Raw genomic sequence first — 19145 nt, 5'->3', positions numbered from 1 at the left:
CTAAATCGTGGATTAGAAAGTTGTTATTCAAATCATTGAAGTTTTCTTTTCCCATTGCTTGTTTCTCTTGCTTTTCCATAGCAACAAATTGGAATCCAATATTTCTTGAACTTCAATATACGTTTTTTGAGAGAAAGTTGTATTCTTATACATAGCTAGGTGAGCCCCCCGGATGAATTCTATTTTTTCCAGAAATTATTTTGTATCCGCTACTTTTAAAATTTAAAGTACATATGGGTACAACAAACCGAATCATTGTTACTGCGGAAAATAACCCAACTTAATCAATCGAAATACCGACCCCTACCACAGTCGAGACTGAGTCAACCCCCACAATAACTTAAGAGTCTTCGTTTTGACGGTCCACATATTGATCTAACGCATGCATTCTTCTTCTTCTTGGAAATTACACCTCTCTCTGAATATAATTCTACTCCCACGATCGTCTAGGAATGGTTGGAATCACACTTTCTTGGCATTAGAGATGGACTCGACCTTCCCATCGTTCCCGCCCAACAGCATGTACTTGTCCTTCCTCGTCAACCCGGTGCACTCGAACCCCAGCACGTCGCCCAGCACCTTCTGCACGTAATTCGCCACCTCGATCGCCGACTTCCCGCCCGCCTTACACGTCATCTCCTCCGGCAGCCGGTCGAGGAACGTGGCTTCGTACATCGGCCTCGGGTTCATGAAGAAGAAGTAGGCGTCCCAGAACTTCACCCCGCGCACGGTGGTCCCGTTGAACATGTTCTGCTTGCAGTTGACCGCGACGGGGACGATCCGGTCGCTCAGCTCCGCGAACAGCGCGCTGAACCGGAGCAGGAAGGGCTCGCGGCACGTGGTGCCCTCGGGGCAGACCACGAGGTCGCCCTTCTGGAGGAGGGTGGAGATCATGGCCGCGTCGGCGGCGCGGTCGCGGGTCAGGGCGACGGCGGGGATCGGGGACAGGAAGCGGGAGAGCTTGCTGACGCTGTAGGTGACGCACGAGACCTTGCGCCCGAGCGCGATGGAGATGATGATGGGGTCGAGGGCGGTGCGGTGGTTGCAGACGTAGAGGTTCCCGGGGGTCCCGGGGGAGGGCCGGGGAGGGAGCTTGCCGCGAATCACGAGCTTGATGCCGAGCATCTCGTAGGTGTAGCGGACGATGCGCTCGGGGAGGGGGAGGTTGAAGTAGACGCGGATGATGGAGAGGATGAATCCCAAGGGGAGCCAGAGGTAGGTGATGATGGCGTTGAGCGGGTCGGGGCGCTGGACGAGGCGGCCGTCGTGGAAGATGATCCGGCTCTTCAGGCGTTCAGGTGGGACGAGCGCTGCCGATTTGCTGCGGTGCACCATGTAACCTTCCTGATGTTGGGATTGCATTGAATACGAGTTATTACACTTGAACATTCACCACTGTGCTGTATGCATGCAGTGCAATTCTTGTGCTCATCTATTTTGGCGGTGAATCATAAGTTAAGCTTTCGTTCGGACAGCAATTGGATTTGCTCTATTTTCCCTTTTGCACTCTAGGATTCAGCGCAATCAATGCTCAGCATGAGCGTAGCCTCGTTTCTAGCAAATTGAATGGTGAAGTGTTCATCTTTGGGCAGTTGATTGGGAAGCCTAGCCTGTCTTATTAATGAAGACTGTACCTAAACATGCAAAAAGTAGCTTCCAAATTAATGACCCGACCGTGCTAGTTTCAACTTGGGAAGGAAAATAGAGGCAATCCAGTGACCCCACCACTGCCCTTAACTTGCCCCGGATCGGAGTGAACAAATCAAATCAATCAACTCGAAATTATTGAAGGATTCAGAAAATATCACCGTCTAGTTTCATGGGGACCCAGAAACTAATTGCGCCTACTGATTCAGATGACCGCAATGAATAAGCACTCCACATAGTGATATATTGGATTTTATAAGCATAATTCTAAGCTCTAAGAAATTATGCTTCTTATTAACTTATGATAAAGAACAAAAAATGATAAATTTAATTATGGGATTCTCATATTGTTCCTTCTTTTCTACAATATTTTGCCCAAACGTTCTAAGTACTACTGGTTTCGCAATCTTTTAGATTGTGCGACGACAAACCTTTAAAATATCATTCTGCTAGATAGAATTTTGCGATTTTTGAAGAGGAAGCAAGTAAAAACAAAAAAAGAAATGGTCTAGAAATCAAAAGAACGAGGAGAGAAATGACAAAAGCAAAGTGGGTCAGGTGTCAATAGTTGCAGAGGGCCACATGTCAACTCCATACAGGCTCCCTTCTCCGTGTACCAAAATACTATACATGCCGTGATCATCTTTCAACAGATCATATCATATATACGTTTCTCCACCCCAGTAAAGTCGCGACTTTCTTCTACCATAAAATACGACAGCTCAGAGTCTGTTGCATCTTTATGGTACACTGTACTCACTTTCTCAATTGTTTATGTGGCCCATATTTATGTAAAACACTTTTCAGCATTGCTTCTTTTGACCTTTTTTAATATTTTAATATTTTTTCTTTTTTATTTTTTTATTTTTAAAAATAAAATATTAAAAAATCAGATTTTTTTTCGCCCGAGATAAAATTATAGGATTGAAATCATTTTCTAAATGAGATCTAAACACTGGAAAATATTTTCGATCACATATCACCAAATAAAGGAAAACTAACTATTTTCTGGAAAATATTTTCTAAAAACGTTACGTTTACAATGAAACAAACGCACCCCGGAGCATTTGAAACATCGAATTTTCAAAATACCAATCGCAGTCAGTGCACTAAGATTGCAATATTTCCTTACCTAACTATTCATTTCTAGTAAAGTCCTCCTTGATGATATTGCAAGAGAGATATATACGAATTTATATTAGTCAATAAGCCAAAACCAAGAACAGCTGCACCCTGTGCACGCATTAAATATTAGTAAACTTGGACCACCGAAAGTTTAGTTGGTTGGCCGTTGAGGATGGTTCAAGACGGTGGGTCCTTCGAGATCAAAGCTCATCGTTCTGCGGAGGGATGAACAGAAATTTATATTTCCATGGCTCCGCCAATTCCCTCTGTAGCTTTGACTTCGAAGGCCCAAATCTCCCACATCTTTCTGGTCTTTACTTTACTTTTTGGCTCAACGGCACCAGCGACAGTGTCCATAAACTATGTATATTTTTAATGGTGTTGGTGGGATGTTGCTGGCAGAGTATAAATTCTTCGCTCGTTTAGTTCACCTCCTTCAATAAGTTAAAGGCCCATCGTGCTCAATCCCATTGTCTCGCACGTTAATGTCGCCACCAAGATAAGGGATTCGAGAGTTTTATCACCAGCCCGTGGACCCCAAAACCAATTTGCCACCCCCATAATAATTGAATTCTGCAGATGTGGTGCACAATCTTAAAGTTGACTAACCCCTAAACAAACAAACATAATTTTTCCCAGTTGCACCCATACCTTTAGCTATCTAGCTAACCATGTCTGATGCAGACCTTATCGGGGTTTCAATAGAAGTTAGACGTCGTTGATTTCAACTAAGAGCAACTTGTGAATCCGCAAGAACATCCTTTTCCGCTTGAACATTGTTAGGAACAGTTTAATTAATAGCAAATCAACATGCATCAATCTCCTCGTATATAACTGCCTGGCAGTGGAGCTAATTCATTCATTCATTAATCAGGACGATGAATTAAGGGATAGGAGAAATACTGACCTTGCAAAGCCCCATGAAATCGTGGTCGGTCTCGCGGTCTCCGATCCCGACATCCGGAGCCTCGTCTCCGAACTCCTTCAAAATGGCCAGCCTCTTCAGATCCCCCACCAGCACTCCCGGTTTCTTCACGAATCCGGTAGCCTTCTTCGTCCTCGGGTCCACCTCGATCTCGGTACCTAAAACCTTGTCTCCACCCAGATAATCCCTCACGAACGTCTCGACCATGACCGTCGGGTTGGCGGTCACCACCACCTTCCTCTTGCACTTGTCGAACACTCCGTAGCTGTCCGACCGCACATCAGCGGCATAAAACCTGATAACATTCCACACGAGTCGATCAAGTTTAGTGCATTAACTTCCACATGACATAAGAAATATACTAATATTGTCATGGACTTGCAGCCTCTCGCAGCCTCTCCCATAACAGCATCAATATTATATGATACGATTACGGTAACATCACACTGCAGAGAAGATTGAGATTCAAACGAAGCTGTTTCGGCCGTCCGATCACACACATCAGCAGCATAAAACTCGGTAACGGTTGCACAAAGTCGTTCAGAAAGCAGCCCGGGGGTTTCCAATTTCACAAAAGCGGCATACAAATTGACGACGCTTGAACACACAAGTCCTTCATAGTCCAACTCCCTAATCTCGTTCCAGATCAACGAAGCGCCAAAGCACCGCACCAAAACCGATCATCGTTCAATCAAACCAAAAGCCGGATCAATCAAAAAGAGGCGGCGGCCTCTTCGTTTCGGAATATATACCTGGGGAGCACGGCGCGAGAGGCGAGCTCGATGTCGCGGACCTTGAGGCCGGAGAAGGAGATGAAGATGAGGATCTGGATGCCGAGGGCCTCGGAGACGAAGAAGTAGGTGAGGATGACGAGGGGGAGGGAGAGGAGGAGGGCGAGGCCCCGGAGGAGGCTGCCGGCCTCGATCGCCACCAGCATGTAGTAAGGGAAGGCGCTGGAGGAGGCGAGGAGGGTGCCGTCGAGGTCGGCGGCGACGGACCCGTACCCCGAGCCCCGGCACTCGCCGATCGGCGGGAACTTGCCCTGCTTCTCCTTCGTCCGCGACATCTCTTCGAGAGCCTTCCTCCGGGAGATGTTGCAGAGGGATGAGCGGAGGGAGCGAGCGGAGCTTTCGTGCAATGGAGGAGAGGGAACGTCGGTTTTTAAATGTGGAGGTTGGGCGGTATTAAATGACCGATTTGGGCTTCGGCTTCACCCCCACTTTCTTTCTCTTTTTTTATTTTATCTTCTTTTTTCGTCTTTTTCACGGTTTGATGGTATGAAATTCCGCCGCTTGTAATTTCAAGTTTTCTAATTTTTATTTTTCTAACTTTCCACGTCACCGTTCTTTAAAAATCTCAAAGCATAAAATGAAAACTGTGCTTAAACAAAAAAAGTTTTGTCAAATCGTGGCTCCGTTTGTTTCGCGAAATATAAGTGATTTTATAAAAAAAAATTCACTATTAACAACAATTTATGTTTAAATATTTTTATGAATGATGAAAATATTTTTTGTTCATTTATTTTTTAAAGAGATAAAAGCAAACATTTTTAGGAAAATAATTTTCCAATCATTCATTTTTTTTTTCGAAACAAGCGAAGTTTAAGTTAATTGAAGAACTTGGTTAGAGCGCATGCTCTGCATTGCGAACTCTATAGCAAAAGCGGGATATGGCAAGCATGAAATTCTTGTAATCTTTCTGGCCATTTTGGATAAGGAATATCATCTAAGGCGAATTAGGTTTTTGAAGCGAAAGGAGGAAGAAGAAGAAGAACCCGGGTTTGATTTATCAAGGCTAACTACTTCAGGCTCGAATGAATTTGATTCGACTTTATCGATCCGGTTGTACTTTCAGCGTCTTCTATTCGGTGTAATTTTTCGTTCTAGCGAATGATTTAAAAAGGAAAGAAAAAAGAGAAAAAAAAAATGTACTTTTGCCACTTCCCCCCATCGTAACGACACATTTGCCTGAATTATCAACTTCAGATTGGACGCTAGAGTCAGTACAAACGACAGATACAACAAAGGCTTTCACATGGGCTCCTCTCTCTACCCCCACATGGTTATAAATGAGCCTAGCCATTGAATGCAACCAGTACCCCACGTCCAAACAGGAGCCAACAAATATATTAGGGTTCCTCACAAAAAAAAAAAAGGAATAATTACAAAAACAATTCTTGAACTTCGGCCAAATGTGATCCATGAACTTTTAATTTATTTAATGCGTTTCCTGAACTTTTTGTAAATATTCAATATAGTCCTCAAACTACATAAAAATATTAAATATTATCCTTCAATTAATTCGAGTTCAGAGACAAAATTTAGTATTTTCATATAGTCCAGAGACTAAATTGAACATGTATAAAAAAATTCGATGACTATATTGAACAAATTAAAAATTTATGGATCATATTCCACATTGGGCTAAAATTCAGGGACCATACGGAACAAATTAAAAGCTCGTGAGCCGTATTACACATTTTGTCATAGTTCAGGGATCATTTATATCATTTTTTTCAAAAAAAAATAAAAAATAAGAGGAAAATAAGGTTAATTATCTATAAAAATGAAAACCCAACTAATTGAAACGAAAAATTTATGACATTTGCAGTTGCGGAGGCGTGCGGGGTGCAGTAATGGTGAACCTAATCTCACTAATGACTTTTAAGTCAATTGGCCCCTTTTGGAAGTTAATTGTTGTTGGGGATCATCACGATCTGTCGTGGGTGTCGTTTTTTCCTATCTATTTTCTGGGAGCGGCTTTTAAGAGGAGTTGGTTGGAAGTAGTTGGGAGATGGCAAAAGCTGTTGGACGGACCATAGGGAAGAATCAAAAGGAAGCGAGCGGGGGTGAGGTGGGGAGACTTCATCGTATCTTGCGAGAGTTAAGGAAGGAAGGCCTAAGGGACGATGAGGTCTGGTTTGAATTCCCCATGTGCCTGTCCTCCTACATTTTGACGTAAAGGAAGGAGGAGGGTGCGTGTTTCTTGCCGTTCCCTAGAACGTGATGAACACGTTAGAATTCCGAAAGATTGGTCAGCTACAATGATCTAACCTTATCTAGTGGCCAAAGGGAAAAGGGCGGCCCTCAGGCGAGGTCCGGGTGAGGGCCTCGATCGTCGCATGTCAAGCCCTTGCCTGCGGCCCGTGAGTGCCTCGTGACCCTTGCCCCAGTGGCCGGCGACCCTTGTCGGGCTTGGAAGAAGAAAAAGAAGAAACGAAAAAGAAAGAGAAAGAAAGAAAAAAGAAGAACAAATTAATTAAAAATACGAAAGTAAATTAAATTATTATTAAAAATTATTTTCGTTAGCGCTAGCCGTGCCATATAGGACGGTCACAGCCAGAGTCCACATTAACGATTTCCAGCTAGAATTGGCCGGGTGGATTCAATTGGCAAAACGTGAAAATTTTTATAACTCGATTGAATGTATAGGACCGAATTGGAAAAAGTACAATGAGTTTAAGACTTTTTAGACGATTTTCCCCGATTAGAATGGTGAATGATTGTTAAGGATGTTATTTCTTCTCCAAATGATGTCGCGATAGGCTCTATATAAGGTAATGTCTAGAGATTTGGGCGTGGGTGCGAATTGCGCAAATAAGACGGTAGAAGGGTCTTTTCTTCCGTTGGTGAATCGATTTCACCGGTTAACGTATTCAACTTGATTAGCCATCTACATGTGCGCAATTTATTGCGGGCATCGAATAAGCGGATAGCATTTTTCCCCGAAATAAACCGGACCCTCCGGGTCGAAAGATTATCTAGTAGGATACGGTTAAAGACCAAAGTAGGGTTTTAATTCCGAGTTTTTGGCATCATGGTGCACGATTAGTAGGCCCTTTCCATTCACTCATTTAATGAAAGAGCTTGGAAATAGCTAAGGAAATGGACGTTGGGACACTTGTTAGGTGGGGGGCGAAACGCCTACCACTTTCAAGTCTCACCAACATTTATACGCTGTTGGCGGTCGTATTTGTGTTAGCTGTCCGACCGAATCCGGACATATCTCTTCAGCCACGGGAATTTAAGCCTCCGAGTCAGCAGTGTTCAAGGGAAAAGAACACGAGAAGCGTCATACCTCATGTAAAATGTAATTCAGCTGACATGCCTACTGCATCGACCGGGGCTCGTCGCGCGTGGCTTGAAGTGGAATGAATACAACCGCTTCACCGTGCATGATAACCTTTGCAATTAAGAGGAAATGACCGAGGGCTGAAACAGACGCGAGATCATGACATTCGATGAATGAAATGAATCCCGAATCTTCTCGAACCACGAACGATTTTCATAAGGACTTGTTTTTGATACGGTAAGATCTGCAAGCCGAACGAATGAGAAGACGTCGGGCCGAGAGACAGATGGAAAACTGTTTTGTATCACGTAGAGCTAATGTACATGTGCTGTCTTCTGTACAAGTGTAAAAATGATCACACGGATGCATGTCTGTCCTGCATTCATTACAGGGACACAGTAAAGGTGTGTGTAAAACATCCTTCTAATACAAGCAAAACTAGAAAAGCCAAAAAAAAGAAAAAAGAAGGGGAAAGGATGAAATTGATAAACCTTTGCCAAAAAGTATGAGAGAAGAATACACGAGCAGATATCAATTCTCAATGGTTCTGCAACCACTCCTGGATTGCAGAGCGGAGTGCGCGGTTAGGGACAAGATTTCTGTGTGCAAGCTGGAGGTTTGTCATCGGTGAAGTATCGTGGCCACTCTCAAGCCATCCTCGCAAGGCCTCTGCTTCATAAGTGAATCCATCTGCCGCAACTTGTGGATCTTGCATGACTTCCTGCAAGATCAAACAATTGAGATGTACTTGGAATTATCCCATAGTAAACCAGAAATTCAAATGGGATGTCTTCCTACAAATTGTGACCCGCACAAATGAGATGGTCCAACCATAGTGGCAGATCAACAGTTACAGAATGGTTTGGCTATCCTCCAGTATCTACAGTGGAAAGTTCTACTGGGCCAAACAAGATGGAAGTCTTTTGCAATAAGAGGATGATAACACCTGTCCAAAGTATGAAGATGGCGGCATCGAAGAGAATCTAAATATGTCCCTCTAGCTTACCTGCAGAATTGGACAAATGAAATAAGGAGGAGGTTGGCACCGTTCTTCAGAACCCATCCTAAATGAGGAGGAGCCTCCACAGGAAGCTCTCATCGGTTCAAGTACTCTACACACATCCGATTCAAGGTCTGGCCTATTCCTTCTGGTTATCTCACAACACCTCAGAGCTAAATGGGCCAACTGCTCAGCTTGCACATAGGGCCAATCTCCAGCCAAAGGATCCAAGAGGGATTTCAAATTTCCCGTACTAAGTGCATACTGCACGTCCTTTGATATTCCCAAGGCAGGTCGCCCTGTCAACAACCGCAGCAGTATAATCCCAAAAGAATAAACATCGGACTTGGTAGTGAGCTCTCCTGTAGAGAGGAACTCCGGGTCCATATATGCAAAAGTTCCCTTTGGATCAGTCCTATACAAAAGAGTGTTGCTGTTACTGGAATGTTCATCACGAAATAACAGGCGGCAGATGCCAAAATCACTGAGTTTGCTCTCAAGGTGGGCATCTAGAAGGATATTAGCCGGCTTTACATCTCCATGCACAATGTTGTGAGGTTTGCTAGAATGAAGAAAGATGAGGACCGAGCAGAGCTCAGTGGCAATTCGTATCCTAGTTTGCCATGATAACGGTGTCGTGTTGTCATGGCAGCTGAGTCGATCTTCAAGGCTTCCATTCGGTAGATATTCGTAGACAAGGGTCCAAGCCTCTGGACAAGCTCCGATGAGTGTGACTAGATTCGGATGCCTCACCTTGCTCAAGACGTCCACCTGAGGTCAAATCCGCAGTAAATTATAATGCTGAACTCCTGAGCAGAAGCTACTTTTTGGACTATGAATTCTTAGCACAAAAAACATCCACTAACAAAAGTAGGAAAAAATTAGCTCAAGGCCATAGTAAAAAAGTCACTTGCAGTAAGCCACGCATTCAGAGCTAAGAAGAGTGATATAACAAAATAAGATCTCTTGTTAAGTGCTATTGAAGGATGTACTAAACGTAATTCCTCACGAATTTTACCAGCAGCAGTGGATTCTACTATGCAAGGTATTTCATTGTACTTCTAACAAGATGTGAATGTTATTGAAAAATCAAAACAACATGAAACCATTTAGTATTTCCAAATATGAGATGGCCAGTGGTAGCAGAGAGAGTCGAATTACAAGTTCTTTGAACTTCGGGTCGGCAAAAATTTTTAAGGTTCAATAACTCGGACATGCATCCCAACATCCCTGAAGGGTGAGATATTCAAAATGAGTAGTTTTTAGTTGCAGCAGTCAAGAAGCCCAATAGATGTAGGTGTTGTTAAAAAATTCAAAAATGACATGAAACCACTATAAACTGCCAGAGGCAGCAGAGAGAGTCAAAGTTACAAATAGTGCATACTCCAGCAGATGCAATGATGAAAAATCCATGCAGAGGGATGAAAAGAAAATGTTTTTAGTATTCAAGTAGCTGGATATCCATCCCGAAATCATCGCAGGCGAAATAATTTAAACCAATAATCTTCAGTGGCAGCCTTAAGTAGACAATGGGCCCACTAGATGTATGTTAGATAATAGATGCCTAGGATTTTCAAGAAATTATTGATACTTGACCCTACCTCTTGTTGAAATTCTTGAGGACCTTGCAAGCTATGAGAATGCAGCATTTTGATAGCCACCGGTGTGTGACGAAGGGAACCTTTATATATGCTCCCATAGCCGCCTTCTCCAATTTTTAATGATGGATGAAAATTTCGAGTTGCTTCCTCAATTTCTGAAAAAGAAAACTCAGAGAAGTACTGAGGAAAGGTCCCACTCGAGGTATCACCTTGTCTTCTCCTCAACTCCTCAGCTTCTCTGAGTGCATTGTCACGCTCAATCTGCAACTCACTTCGTTCTTGATGATAACTCTGCAAAAGTTCAACAGCAGAAATGATCTTCTGCTCTAGCTCCTTTACAATTTGATCTGTTTCTGCAATTTGGCTCTCTAATGATGACTTCTGATCCATAGCAATACGAAGTTCTTCTAAGACTTCATCTTGCTGATTCTTCATCTTGCCGAGTTCTTCTTCTTCTTTTGCGAGAGCTTCCTCGATTTCACTCCTTAGTTTATGCTCCTCGGTATACAAGCTTTCCAAAGCTTTCACCTGAATTAATTTAAAAAAGGATTACTACTAAGGAAAAGTCATCCGTTTGTTTCTTTTTTCCACTTCTATGCAAATTGAGCCATGAATGCTATTCAGCTGTTACGAGATGCAACTATGATCATTAAGTTATTAACCAAGCGTTTTACACACCAAGATCACAATATGACTCGGGAAGAAACAAGAGCATTTTTGGAAAAAATGTCTTGCGAGTAGTACAACTGTAGTGATGCGACTTAAATTCTATTAGCAATGAACACATAAGTAAGAGTATATCTACATGTCAATTAAATAAGCTAATATATTCAAATGATGAAATGGGTAAAGAAATCAACTATTATTAACACGCATGCAAGCACACATAGAAGCCCACTACTTTAGATATGATTGACAAAAAATAAACCGAATCAGCAAACACACACACTAGTCAATGACATATTTATCAAAAAACTAAGTCCATTCCTTCAACACACGTACAACACACTATTTTACACTTTTATCAAAACTTTACCCTTCTCATGCCCTCAATGACAACCTTCTCAGCTTTTGCACGCCTCACTGCCTCTTGAAGCGCGTCTATCTTTGCATTCTCGACCTCTGTCAGGGCTTGCTCAAGTTGATCGCACAGATTGTCATTCATATTCACATCCTGTCACATTTTATCATACCTCTCAAATATTAGCGGCTATCAATTGATTTGCAAAGGTAAAAGCCATAGATCCTAGCAGGCATTTTTGCAAAAGAAGAAAGATGGCTCTTTGCACATACCAGCACACTGGAAGGAGCTGAGTCCTCATCACAGTTTGACTGAATTATCTCTACCCTCCTCTCGCTCATTTCTGGCCTCACTGGTGGAGAGGATACCATCTCAGTCGCACCAACGGATGAGAACGATGAACCAACTGAACTCTGAGAATGACTCCTCCTTGATAACCTTTCAATTTCATGGTAACTCCCTTCTCTTTCCAATGTGCTTTGTGCAGTTGATGGTTCTGGTGGACTCTCCGGGGAAGAAGAAACAATTGGCCTCCCTCCACGCCTCTCGCTATTTGAAGAGAATACTCTGCTAAACATATCTTGCACTGGATTTGTCAATTTTGGTGTATCATTCCTACGAGGTGTCCCAGAAGATGACCTCGAGAGAGTTGACAGTCCAGAATCAGGAGTAGAGGCAATCGGAACCGGTGAAGAGGAACCTATTGTATCAGCTTGATCTGTACTAGCCTCCCTATTTGCACGAGGTGTTAAGATTAGTATCAGAGGAGAGGCTTTTCTTTGCCATCCCCATGATTCATAACCAACAAAAGAGGAAATAGCTGGTAAATAGACTTATTATTTCCTTATTAACCAGTAGCAGAAAATTTATTATCCATGATCATACTGTTCGTATGTTTTTTCTTTTCTCATGTAAGATGTCAGTATGGCTGTTAAGAACCTCTTTCTTTGCTGGTTCATATACTGCCATTACGCACATGATTTGTATCAAGACAGAAAGGCAATGAGGATTAGAGAATGACCTTGTATGAATGAGGTGGCCACTGCATATGAACCAAATGTGACAGGAAAGAGGTGCCTCTTCTCGGACAGAAATGGCTTTTTTGGACTTGAGCTCCATCATTTTCCTGAAATTACAAACCAATTATCATAAGCAATTTCGACATAAATGCAAGACAGATATAAAGGACTACCAAAGAATGTTGCGAATTAATACTCATGCATGGCTAAGTGCTTATGCATAATTAATCTACTTCAATCACTACACCATCATAAAATGATTTGAATGATGACTGAACATCTGGGCTGATTTTCATGACAAGCTGTTGGTGTTGACCAAATTATTGGCATGAGCAACAAGGGTCCTTCTGAAAACTCGCTTCAGTTAGTTTTGCGAAATCCGTGAATAGAACCTAAATCACGAGGGTAGATGGTGCTTATGGTTCTGATCATGTGAGATTTTATCTCAAACCGGTAGATAGTTATTTGACATGGACCTATCATCCATTAAATCGATAAACTTAAGAAGTTTCCTTCTACCATATCAAGTAAACTAATACTGTTCATTTATGTGATGCACAAAACGACTTGTATCGTCATTCATTAACGTAATGAACTTGAGTAAAATCTTGCAGGGAGGAAAAGTTTCCGCACCATCTACCTATAACAGTTCAAGGATAAATAAGATACACAGCATCTCACATTATTATCATTATCAGTAACTGCATGCCACAACATCCTTTTCCAACTTGTTTGGCCAAAAAATTAAATATTTTTCCAAAATGGGCAAATCACAAGTAAAGAGCAATCACACTAAAGACAGAAAAAAAACGGCGCACTGTTGATAAATACATTAAAGAGGAGGGATCTAATCCGATTCGTTCCTGTTGATTCTCATTATGGCAAGAAAGAAAAGAAGGAACAAAGAGGAAAAAAAATTTCTCTAGATTTGTACTTGGAATAGCGCCTGTCTGCTGCTGCTCCCATAACAAGTTTTCTGATACCATGCTCCCGGATAAGTTCCAAAATCCCCTTCTCAATAAAGCCTGCTACTGTAAACTGTTTCTCTGCTCGTACCTACCAATAAATTTGCTTCAGAATCCTCATGTCTTATACTTGGCAAGAAGACTATTACCAGAGCGATTAATCTGAATTCAATATTCTAGAAAGAAAGCAAATCAGTACAAAAGAAGAAGAATACCCCCATTTGGCTACAAATCCGCAGGTACTCATCCAAAAGTGTATGCATGTTTCGCCTCTCAGTTTCCCTGTGTGCTCTCACCATCTGCTCTGTTGCTGAGCTCACAGGAATCTCAGCACCAAGTCCCTCTGCAAACCAGAGTGGAAAATTAGTTTTGAGAGATAAGAGCTACAAGAGTTACCGTTCAGCAAAAGAAGGCAAGTAAAAAATACCAATAATTTCTACTTATCTTCATCCTTAAACCAACCATTGATCGGCCCAAAAAAAGTAGGAAGAAGAACCAAAAAAACAAGAAAAACTTGGACTTCATGCTCTTGCAAAGCTAAGTACTACCAAGTCTCAATACAGCTCATTATGAATCATTTCACGACATATATAGAATTTCTATGACTAAGATTTGCACAGATGACAAAACTAGTATTGCTGCTTTAAATCGCAGGTTTTGACCAAATAATTTCACAGTTTTAACACCAAATCATTAACTCATCCAACGACAAATAATAACTGAAGTTACCAACACGGCCAATCAATCTTCTCCCAGATATCACAAGCCATCTAATATAAAGAGCAACCAAATAAATCAAGGTTTAAGAAAGAGAGAACATGATACACAACTTTACAGTGTCTAGCTAATAGAAACCAATTGTGCAGATAATCATTTGCAGCTCGAATTCAACTTACCCATTCGGATCTTCTGCGCAGGAACCAAAACATAAATAACACAAATCTTCTTGCCACCAGAGTTCTGCACAGCCCAAATGAGCGTCAATTTGCTCTCTTTCACATTACTCCCAACCGCCACGTAAATCTTCTCCTCGACCGCCGGCGTCACCGGTTCAGCCACAATTTCCCCTCTGCTCGCCATAATCGCCGAAACTCCGATTTCATGAATCCGAATCCGATCCACGCTTCGCGTTATCACTGGCGCACGACTCACCAGAGCCATGGGAACAGCACGAGCACAAGCTCAACAGCTCTAACCATCAAAATTCGACACCCATCAATCCCAAATTACTCCGCGCCACAAACTTCAGCAACTCAGCTTCAACTCAAACACCAGCAGAGGAAAAGCACACACCCTCTTTCTCTCCCTTCCTCCCTCCGTCCCTCCCCTCTTGCCCAGAAGCTCCGCCACCGAAAAATTCACGCGAGGGTCGATTCAAGCGCAAGCCCACCGATCAACATCCTCACCCACGAACGACCCACCTCCCAAAACTCAATCTTTCTCGCTCTAGCCCGACCGAATTTGCCGTCCCAGCTCACTACAATCTTTCTTTTTTCACTCTTTTTGGGAAACCCCCCCAATGGTTCCATGGGAGACGATTTAGGGAGAAGACAAGGGTGTCGGAGAGCGAACCATCGAAGTTTCCAACGTTGAACGACCCAACCAACCAACCAAATAACCAAACACTGATGGCTAAAGCAAGCAGAAATTATGGTCGGGGGTACGAATGAATACTATGGTTGGGGCTGTAAAAGAGATATCTTGTCCTAAAGCTCTTGATCGCCTCCGCTACAGAAAAATCGAAACCAACGAAAGAAACTCCCCATCAATCCATCATCCGCTGCACAAAATAATGACGTTGAGTAATGAATTCATTTATAAACAGCTCAGAAATTTGCATAAACTACTCCCGGGTGGGCTCTACTCTCTCTCTCTCTCTCTCTCACAAAAGGTCCACTTTTTCCCAATCCCCAGGCCGGTGTTCTTGAAACCGGATCGAACCGATCCGCGCGGTCCAGCTCGGCCCGGTTCAATCCTACTGTTCAAAAATCGGCCCAACCTTGTTTGAGAGGAAAAAGATATTTCTCAGCTGCTGCTGCGTTCCCACAAACACGCCGTTTACAACTATTTTTAGCAAATTGTCTAGCAAGTTTCGAAGCGATGCAACGTCAGTCTGAACCTGTTTAAGCTACTTTCCGCTGCTATCTATGACTTCTCCAAAATTTGAAACGAAATGGTTTATGTATTTTAAATTCAGAAGACTATGCACGTATCAATAATTCTTATATTTTAAGAGATTTCAAGTATTTCGTATTAAATAAAAATAAAAATGTGAGTTTCGCGGAACTTATTAAGAGTTCCATTTGCGTGTTAGAATAATTAAATGTTTAACCATGCCTTTATCTCACAAAATCTCACATGGTATCAAAATATGAGGTCATGAGTTCAAATCTTTTTAGGCACCATTTACCTCTTTAATTAAATATATTCACGCAGCAAAAATATGGGACTAAGCGTGAGGAGGTGTGTTAGAATATTTATAAAATAAATCGCATCTTCATCTACCAGTTTAAATTTTTAGAATGATTGACAGTGATCCCATAAAACCTCACATTGGTGATGCCGGAATTTTTTTTTTTTTCTCGAGGGGATTCTATTCATTAAGATCTAGGAACAGAAAAGCAATAATCACTTCAGATACGCCTTCTTTGTACGAGCATAATGTTCGTATTGAGAGCCCACCAATCAGAGGTCTTCCCCGAATCGGAGGCAAAAGATAGGTCCGCACGAAATACCATCGTAAAGCGACATACGCACGTCGCTATAAGGGACCCCCTCGGCCACATCAATCATCGCTAAAAGAGTTAGCAACAGCCAAAGAAGAAACGGTGCATTGATTGTTGAAAATTCCACATACGTAAGCGGCTTTTTCTCCTCCTCCATTTTCACGAAAGATTCCTTCTCGAAGAAAGGATATGTGAAGGTATCGGTGGGCTCGAGTCAGCTTTCGCACATCTTGATTGGTCCAACTCCCCGGCGATCTTAAAGCCGCCCTCCCGCACGTTGGTTTATTGCACTTGGCATTTCACCCCTAAATTACTTTCAACAAGATTTGAATCGAGGTGAGTCTGGTACGCTGAAAAACTTTATGATAGATGAAAATATTTTCTATGAAAATTATTTTCAAGAAAAGTAATTTAGGGAAAATGATTTTCTTCTTGTCAGAAGGGGAAGTCATATTTCCCCCGATCTACGCTTGTTGCTATCAATCCAAGGAGGAAAGATTTCCATAGATCGATTAGTTTTCCGTCATCCAAATACCGGAAAGTCGGAAAACAAATTTCTAGAAACAGTTTTCCATCAAATAAGCGGACCCCAAAATCAAGAGAAAAGGAACAAACTTTCTCGACATCTAAGGCTATTAACTCCGTGACTTCCGTTTCCGTTTCCACGCCGAGCAAAGGTGAACTGGCGCCTCCGCGGTCCCGCACGCAATGTCGTGTCTGGCAAGGTTGAACCGGCTCGTTAACTCCATAGGCTTCACGGTCAAAACGTCGATGCAGCTTTCTCTCTCGTCCCGTCCGAGCTTCAGTTTTCTTCATTCAATCGACGAAGGCTTCCGGTCCAAGCAATCTCGGATTGTCTCGAGGCAAAGGAGCGCGTGTTTGGCTGATAATCAATGTAATTCCATTGCTTGTTCCGGATCGTGACATATGAGACCACGGGCGTGATTAGATTAGATTAAGTTGAAGATCGACACATCACTTAAGAATTCGATTTTGAGATTAGCACACTAATCGCCGATCATGTATTTACTTTACATCTCGTGGTTCGCGGAGCGTTCACTACCTATGACCGTTGCATCATAAATGATCAATTTACATTTGTCATGAATTTCATCGCTTGGTGAAATGATGCTATTTGTGCTTACGGCGTGAATTTCAAATCTTTCGACATTAAATTTTTTTTTAGGAGAGGGGGGGTAAAATACGGGGGAGTGGTCCATTAGATACGGGCGGTAATTTACTAATATTATCGTTCTTTACTTTTGTGGCCGAAAGTTTAACTTTTTTTATTCTATTTGTTTTGTGAAAAATGAATGATTTAAAAAGCATTTTTTTAAAACCGATCGCTTATATCACTTGAAATAATTAGCTAATAAAAAAAATTTCAATCATGAACAATAATTTATGCCCAAACATTTTCATGGATGGTGAATTTTTTTTCGTTCGTTCGTTCATTATTATAGGCAATACAAGCGATCATTTTCAGTAGGAAAATATATTTCAAAATTATTCATTTTTCGCGAAATAAATGCACCCTAAATGTTGCTATAATGGTGAATTCATATTACAATATTTTTCGAAATCTTATCGCTGCTCTTTGTCCTTCACCAAGTCTGAAGAAACATGAAGCTGTCATTTGTGCCATTGGATGATAAGTAATTTGATATATTTTAGTAGGACTTGATTTGGTCTTGGGAACGCATGTTTTGACTTATTTTATTTAATATGCAATGAAATAAGATATAAAATCTTGTTTGGCAAGTAATCTGCCAATTAAGAGAGAGTCAAAGGATTCCTTTCCGAGTCATTTTACTATTATGGGTTTTGATCAGCTCGACCAGTAGGGTTCCTTTCTATATTTCATCAGCCTAGTTGTATTAAGATAATTTATCCTTATCCGTTATTTAAGTTTGAAGACTTCGAAAATTCAATATTTTTGTCCGTTCTTATCGCTTTTAATACAATTGTCGACCCTTTGGAAAAGACTAGCGATAAGGCGTGTTTTAATATTCAAATACTGTAACTCTCCCTTGCGGTCGTATTGGTTGAACTTCGGCCTAAGCGTGGAAATGGGTAATTGGGAAGGCAAATACGGGCCTAAAAGGGTTTTTGATATCATACCTCTTGCTTTGTTGCCATATGAGATTGGAGGGAGATCACTTGTATGTAAAGAGTATGTGAGATATTTTCAATACGGTATTTCAACAACATCTACTGTATATGTGTTTCCGAGAAGTTGTATATTTTTGTTGTTTATACTTGTTAGCTTTCGAACAATTAACTTCTAAATAACATCGAACCCCTCGAACATGCATCTTTAATTTGAAAAAAGAAAAAAAAAAAGACTTAGAGCGCAACGACAAGAACTAGCATTAGGATATTTACATGCCAAATGAAACCAAGGGACAACTAAGGAATGAAACTTACTAGATTGAAAAAGAAGAAGAAGAAGAAGAAATAATGGGAAAAACGGTAAAATTGTTCAAAAAGTCCTAAACTACGAAATTATCTTGATTTTTGTAAGGAGGGTGAAGTGGGACCCATCTTGCGAGTCCTCTATAACGTCATTGGACTTGGAATATTCCGAGGATGACTCGGATATATTTTTTTTCCTAAAATTTTGCGAAACTATTTTTTTAATCGCGGGATGAAAAAGGCAAAGCCGACCGAAGATATTTCTCCTTGCATTAAATTCGAAAAAAATATTGCAGCGATCGGAATTTCCCGTGCGAGGTTCGTGTGGTGTGATTCGCTGGCTATTTTAATTAAATTAAAATTTTTCTAGGAAAAAGTCCGATTGGCCGGGTCAAACAAGCGTGTACGGATGTCGGTAAGTGGGGCCCAGCCCAAAAGGGAATATTCCGAAGACCCTCTGCGCGTCGACCGTCGCACGTTGCTTTAAACACGTGCCGGGCCTTCCCCCGACAAAAGGGAACCCCCCCCGAACGAGAATCTTCTGATCTAATCTCCGTGTACTTTACCGCCGCGAATGCCCTCCGCGTGGCATCGGTTTCACCGGCGGCGACTCTGGATTTTTTTCTCGGT

At 41.8% G+C, this 19145-nt stretch overlaps 2 protein-coding genes across 3 annotated transcripts; both read right to left on the bottom strand.

Moving 5' to 3' along the window:
* Positions 1 to 238: 238 nt before the first annotated feature.
* Positions 239 to 4833, bottom strand: LOC115687036 (probable glycerol-3-phosphate acyltransferase 8). Its single transcript, XM_030612504.2, has 3 exons — positions 4450 to 4833; positions 3680 to 3992; positions 239 to 1344 (listed from the first exon to the last, which is right to left on the bottom strand). The coding sequence occupies exons 1-3, from the start codon at positions 4761 to 4763 to the stop codon at positions 463 to 465; spliced, it is 1509 nt and encodes a 502-aa protein (XP_030468364.2). The 5' UTR covers positions 4764 to 4833; the 3' UTR covers positions 239 to 462.
* Positions 4834 to 8042: 3209 nt separating this feature from the next.
* Positions 8043 to 15156, bottom strand: LOC115687035 (U-box domain-containing protein 33). 2 transcript variants are annotated; one of them, XM_056304490.1, is made up of 10 exons: positions 14271 to 15156; positions 13590 to 13717; positions 13344 to 13465; positions 12412 to 12516; positions 11663 to 12122; positions 11406 to 11543; positions 10370 to 10897; positions 8775 to 9539; positions 8260 to 8489; positions 8043 to 8144 (listed from the first exon to the last, which is right to left on the bottom strand). In XM_056304490.1, the coding sequence occupies exons 1-9, from the start codon at positions 14533 to 14535 to the stop codon at positions 8307 to 8309; spliced, it is 2694 nt and encodes an 897-aa protein (XP_056160465.1). In that variant the 5' UTR covers positions 14536 to 15156; the 3' UTR covers positions 8043 to 8144; positions 8260 to 8306. The 2 variants fall into 2 exon arrangements, with proteins under 2 accessions (XP_056160465.1, XP_030468363.2); XM_030612503.2 differs by having other exon boundaries at positions 8043 to 8489; positions 14271 to 15155.
* Positions 15157 to 19145: the final 3989 nt, after the last annotated feature.

This window comes from Syzygium oleosum, unplaced genomic scaffold (genome assembly GCF_021117445.2).
Source record: "Syzygium oleosum isolate NSW1041296 unplaced genomic scaffold, Sole_v2.1 Sole_v2.32, whole genome shotgun sequence".
In the NCBI taxonomy this organism is placed as follows: domain Eukaryota; kingdom Viridiplantae; phylum Streptophyta; class Magnoliopsida; order Myrtales; family Myrtaceae; genus Syzygium; species Syzygium oleosum.
Note: the sequence above shows the minus strand (reverse complement) of the source record. Positions and strands in the feature narration are given on the sequence as shown.

What these genes read in the sequence shown, in the direction of transcription:
- LOC115687036 (XM_030612504.2), bottom strand. Translation starts at nt 4,763, where the DNA reads ATGTCGCGGACGAAGGAGAAGCAGGGCAAGTTCCCGCCGATCGGCGAG. An exon ending in TCTCGCGCCGTGCTCCCCAG is followed by an intron (nt 3,993 to 4,449) that starts GTATATATTCCG and finishes GAATGTTATCAG; the next exon opens with GTTTTATGCCGCTGATGTGC. An exon ending in ATTTCATGGGGCTTTGCAAG is followed by an intron (nt 1,345 to 3,679) that starts GTCAGTATTTCT and finishes TCCCAACATCAG; the next exon opens with GAAGGTTACATGGTGCACCG.
- LOC115687035 (XM_056304490.1), bottom strand. Translation starts at nt 14,535, where the DNA reads ATGGCTCTGGTGAGTCGTGCGCCAGTGATAACGCGAAGCGTGGATCGG. An exon ending in TGCGCAGAAGATCCGAATGG is followed by an intron (nt 13,718 to 14,270) that starts GTAAGTTGAATT and finishes TCTGGTTTGCAG; the next exon opens with AGGGACTTGGTGCTGAGATT. An exon ending in TCATTTGTCCAATTCTGCAG is followed by an intron (nt 8,490 to 8,774) that starts GTAAGCTAGAGG and finishes TTGATCTTGCAG; the next exon opens with GAAGTCATGCAAGATCCACA.